This window comes from Chiloscyllium plagiosum, chromosome 4 (genome assembly GCF_004010195.1).
Source record: "Chiloscyllium plagiosum isolate BGI_BamShark_2017 chromosome 4, ASM401019v2, whole genome shotgun sequence".
NCBI lineage: Eukaryota > Metazoa > Chordata > Chondrichthyes > Orectolobiformes > Hemiscylliidae > Chiloscyllium > Chiloscyllium plagiosum.
Window position 1 is genome coordinate 7,170,637 of NC_057713.1, and position 5,843 is coordinate 7,176,479.

The 5,843-nt window shown below is 43.9% G+C and overlaps 1 protein-coding gene across 2 annotated transcripts in view; it reads right to left on the reverse strand.

The window, feature by feature from the left end:
* rida (reactive intermediate imine deaminase A homolog) overlaps nt 1–5,843 on the reverse strand; it is a 19,344-nt gene that overhangs the window by 7,136 nt on the left and 6,365 nt on the right. For both annotated transcript variants that reach the window (XM_043687649.1, XM_043687650.1), the window contains exon 2: nt 3,945–4,050. In XM_043687649.1, coding sequence (XP_043543584.1) covers nt 3,945–4,050 — 106 coding nt within the window. The remainder of the gene's footprint in view (nt 1–3,944; nt 4,051–5,843) is intronic.

The window sequence follows — 5,843 nt, forward strand, 5'->3', positions numbered from 1 at the left end:
CCTTAGGCATCTGTTGATGAAATTGCGCGGGTATCTGTTTTTGGCGAATAGATTGTAGAGGTGTTCTTCTTCCTCTTTTTGCAGTTCTGGTGTACTACAGTGTGTTGTGGCCCTTTTGAACAGTGTCTTGATGCAACTCCTTTTGTGCCACGAAACGACATGACCAGCAATCCTTAGTAGCCACACACTCAGATGACAAGCAACATGAGTTCGACTAGGACAACACTACTATTATAGGACAAGCCAAACAGAGAACAGCCAGGGAATTCCTAGAGGCATGGCACTCATCCACAGATTCAATCAATAAGCACATCGACCTGGACCCAATATACCGACCACTGCAGCGGACAGCTGGAACTGACAACCGGAAGCGACAGATACAAATCACTATAAATGCCGGAGGAAACATCAAAGAAGCACTTCACAGGACGCTCCCAAGCACTGAAGATGTCACCAAGACAGGGGATGAAATGTCTGCAACACAAATTCCCAGCTCGGTGAACAGAACTACGACAACGAGCACCCGAGCTACAAATCTTCTCCCAAACTTTGAATATTAAAATGTTTCATCAAGGGCAGATGGTGGTGTACTGGTAATGTCATTGGACGAGTTATCCAGAGGACTATGGGCATATGCTCTGGAACACAAGTTCAAGTTGGACCATAATGGCTGGATTTGGGAATTTGTAATATAAAACTAGTCTGAAAAACTATAATTGCTTCCCATAACAACCCATCTGGCTCACTCATGGCCTTTAGGGCAGAAAATATACTGTCCTAACCCTTCAGGAAGCATGATTAAGGGCTCTCCCCTCCCTATATCGATGGAGTCAGAGTGAAGATGGTCAAGAGCGTGAAGTTGCCATCGTGAATCTGTCCTGGTCCACCCAAATTGATGAGCCAGTCAAGAAAGCAGAGAAGTGCCTCTACTTCCTCAGGGGGTTAGGGAAATTTGCCTTGTCCATAAAGACACTTTCCAATTTTTATAGATGCACCATAGAAAGCATTCTAAGTGGATCCATCACAGCTTGGTACGGCAAGTGCTCTGCCCATGACAGTAAGAAACTACAGAGAGTTGTGAACACCACCCAATCCATCACGCAAGTGAATCTTTCATCCATTGATTCTGTCTATATTTCCCACTGCCTCAAAAAGGCAGCCAATATAAATAAATATGCTTCCCATCCGCTAATAATCTCCGTCAACCTCTTCTGTCTGACAGAAGATACAAAAGCTTAAACACACGTACCAACAGATTCAAGAACAGCTTCTTCCTCGCTGTTATTAGACTTCTGAGTGGACCTCTCAAATGCAAAATTAATATTGCTCTTGCTCTTTGTGCACCATTTCTGCAGCTGCAACGTTATATTCCTTGCTCTGTTCTATCACCCTAATGCACTTTTTATGGAGAGATCTGCATGCAAAACAAAACTTTTCACTGTACCCAATTACACGTGACAATAATAAATCAAATCAATGTGATTCACTCTTAACTGTCCTCTGTAAGGGCCCAGCAAGCTGTTCAGTTCAAGGGCAATAAGGGTTCAACAAATGCTGCCTTGCCAGAGACATCCACATTCTCTTAAAGGACAAAGAGGAAAAAGTAGCTATACCTCATGATGCATGAAAATAATTCTCATTAATTCTAGCCCTGTAGGTCCAGTGAAAACTGATTTACTTTTGCATCCACCAGTGTAGTAAGATTCAAGTTACTTTTGACTAAAGAGTCCAAAGGACTACAACAAGAGAAGAGTGTCGAACATTAGGACGTGTACACGTGGTCAATATTGAATGATTAATTACATGCAGTAAGGAAGGTCTAGTAACTAAGCAAAAGGCAGAAACATCTCTGATTATCACTGCTCCAGCATTCGTCTAGACCAAACATCACTACTTGATGAATCCAAAGAGCAGCAGGGTAACCGGGAACCGGGAAACCATGGGTCAGGTGGAGAACATGGTCAAGAAGTTATTTTATGCCGGTAAAACCAAAGAACGGAAAGAATGAGGGAAGTGAGATGTTCACAAAATTAAAGTTCTGGAAATGATTGAACTATGAATCATTCGATGGGCTGAATAGCCTCCTTCTGTATTATAGGGATTCTATGATTCAATAAAGAGCAGTCAGAGCTATTTATAGTTATATATAAATGCAGCTCCAGCAACAGCTGGTGTGCTGTGCATAATTTGGGCTTTGGGAAGGAAGTGAAGGCTTTGAGTAAGGTAGAGAAGAAATATGCAAAAATGCTATGAGTGATCAAATTTTGCCAAAAGTCTGGAGATGATAGGGCTGTTTTCTTTAAATGAGCAAAGGTTAAAGAAGATTTGATAGTGGCGTTTAAGGTGAGGGTTCCAGAGACAGTAAGTAAAGAGAAATGGTTTCTGATGACTGAAGAAACAATAACTAGAGGGCACAGGTTTCCAGTGATTGCCAAAAAGGACCAGAGGTGACACAAGGAAAAACATTTTTAAATAATGAGAGCTCATGGCCGATAATGCACTGTTGGTGCGTACAGATTCAATCATGGCTTTCAAAATGGCTGATTAGATTCCCTACAGTATGGAAACAGGCCCTTCAGCCCAACAAGTCCACACTGACCCTCCAAAGAGTAATCCACCCAGATTCGTCCCCCTAACCTGTATTTACCTCTGACTAGTGCAACTAACACTATGGGCAATTTAGCACGACCAATTCACCTAACATGCTCACTGTGGGTGAGGAAACCGGAGCACCCAGAGGAAACCCACACAGACACGGGGAGAATGTGCAAACTCACACAGACAGTTGCCTGAGGCTGGAATCGAACCCAGGTCCCTGGTGCTGTGAGGCAGCAGTGCTAACCATTGAGCCATATATATGTGCGCTATATATGTGCGGAGGACATAAACAGTGCAGAAAAATAGCAAGAAAGTGGACCTAACTGATTTGCTCAATGAAGGAGTCAGCATAGACTTGACAGACCTAATATCCTCTATAGCTGGAAATGTGTTGCTGGAAAAGCGCAGCAGGTCAGGCAGCATCCAGGGAACAGGAGAATCGACGTTTCGGGCATAAGCCCTTCTTCAGGCCTGAAGAAGTGCTTATGCCCGAAACGTCGATTCTCCTGTTCCCTGGATGCTGCCTGACCTGCTGCGCTTTTCCAGCAACACATTTCCAGCTCTGATCTCCAGCATCTGCAGACCTCACTTTCTCCATAATATCCTCTATAGGTTTTTTTTAAGATTCCCTATAGTATGGAAACAGGTCCTTTGGCCCAACAAGTCTACACTGACCCTCCGAAGAGTGACGCACCCAGACCCATTCCCCTGCTCTATATTTACCCCTGACTAATGTACCTAACACTATGGGCAATTTTAGCTTGGCCAATTCACCTGACCTGCACAAGAAATGGTTTCTGATGACTGAAGAAACAATAACTAGAGGGCACAGGTTTCCAGTGATTGCCAAAAAGGACCAGAGGTGACACAAGGAAAAACATTTTTAAATAATGAGAGCTCATGGCCGATAATGCACTGTTGGTGCGTACAGATTCAATCATGGCTTTCAAAATGGCTGATTAGATTCCCTACAGTATGGAAACAGGCCCTTCAGCCCAACAAGTCCACACTGACCCTCCAAAGAGTAATCCACCCAGATTCGTCCCCCTAACCTGTATTTACCTCTGACTAGTGCAACTAACACTATGGGCAATTTAGCACGACCAATTCACCTAACATGCTCATCTTTTGTACTGTGGGAGGAAACCGGAGCACCCAGAGGAAACCCACACAGACACGGGGAGAATGTGCAAACTCACACAGACAGTTGCCTGAGGCTGGAATCGACATTGGGTCCCTGGCGCTGTGAGGCAGCAGTGCTAACCACTGAGCCACCGTGCTGCTTAGGTGCTGTGGTATTCTATGAACATGCAAGGATTTTGTTGTTAATGAAGTTAAGACATCACCTGCTTTGCTTCCTGTGCTGTTCCTCCAGTTACAAGCTGCCCAGTTGCAGGATCCAACCCCAGTTGACCAGAAATGTACATGGTTCGATCCACCACCACTGCTTGGCTGCAAAACACAATTATAAAAGACAAAGTAGATATAGTCATAAAACATACCAAAGAACAGTACAGGAAGCAGAGACCTTCTCAAGGGCAACTAATGGCAACCATGTAACTGTTGTCAATTGCTGTGAAAAGCTATCTAATTCACAAGTGTCCTTTGGAGAAGGATACCTACCATTACAGCAATGTGGTTGCTATGAACTGCCTGCTGAAATGGCATAGCAAACCAGTCAATTCAAGCGCCAATTAGGATCGGTAAGAAATTCTGGCCCAGCTAGCAACACCTACATCTCATGAATGTATTAAAAATAAAATAAGTTTTGAATAAGATGTTCAAGAGATTGGGCATTAATACAGGCCAGGCTGCCATGATAGCATCAGGCACACTGATCAGTTCAATGGCCCCATGTCCACAGGGTTTGCTGAGATGATCTTTTTGCTTGGCAAGATTTGCTACTTTCCAATCTCTCTTCTTCATGTACCTATCACTTGCTGCAGGATGTACAGAACAACTGGTTCATAATTTAAAAATTCCCTAACTTATAGAGTTAATAGAGATGTACAGCATGGAAACAGACCCTTCAGTCCAACTTGTCCATGCCGACCAGATATCCCACCCCAATCCAATCCCACCTGCCACACCCGGCCCATATCCCTCCAGACCCTTCCTATTCACATACCCATTCAGATGCCTTTTAAATGTTGCAATTGTACCAGCGTCCACCACATCCTCTGGCAGCTCATTCCATACACGTACCACCCTCCATGAAAAAGATGTCCCTTAGGTCACTTTTAAATCTTTCCCCTCTCACCCCAAATTAATACCCTCTACTTCTGGACTCCCCCACCCCAGGGAAAAGACTTTGCCTATTTGCCCTATCCATACTCTTCATGATTTTATAAACCTCTATAAGGTCACTCCTCAGCCTCTGATGCTCCAGGGAAAACAGCCCCACCCTATTCAATCTCTCCCTAAAGCTCAAATCCTCCAAACCCGGCAACATCCTTGTAAACCTTTTCTGAACCATTTCAAGTTTCACAACATCTTTCCAATTGGAAGGAGACCAGAATTGCACGCAATATTCCAAAAGTGGCCTAACCAATGTCCTGTGTAGCTGCAACATGGCCTCCCAACTCCTGTACTCAACACTCTGACCAATAAAAGGAAAGCATAACAAATGCCTTCTTCACTATCCCATCTACCTGCAACTCCACTTTCAAGGAACTATAAACCTGCACTCCAAGGTCTCTTTGTTCAGCAACACTCCCTCGGACCTTACCATTAAATGTACTAGTCCCGCTAAGATTTGCTTTCCCAAAATTCAGCACCGCACATTTATCTGAATTAAACTCCATCTGCCACTCCTCAGCCCATTGGCCCATCTGATCAAGATCCCGTTGTAATCTGAGGTAACCCTCTTCACTGTCCACTACACCTCCAATTTTGGTATCATCGGCAAATTTACTAACTCTACCTCTTATGCTCACATCCAAATCATTTATATAAATGATGAAAAGTAGAGGACCCAGCACCAATCTGTGTCTCACTCCACTGGTTACAGGCCTCCAGTCTGAAAAACAACCCTCCACCACCACCCTCTGTCTTCTACCTTTGAGCCAGTTCTGTATCCAAATGGCAAGTTCTCCCTGTATTCCATGAGATCTAACCTTGCTAATCAGAATCTTGTCGAATGCCTTACTGAAGTCCATAAAGATCACATCCACCGTTCTGCCCTCATCAATCCTCTTTGTTACTTCTTCAAAAAACTCAATCAAGTTTGTGAGAAATGATTTCCC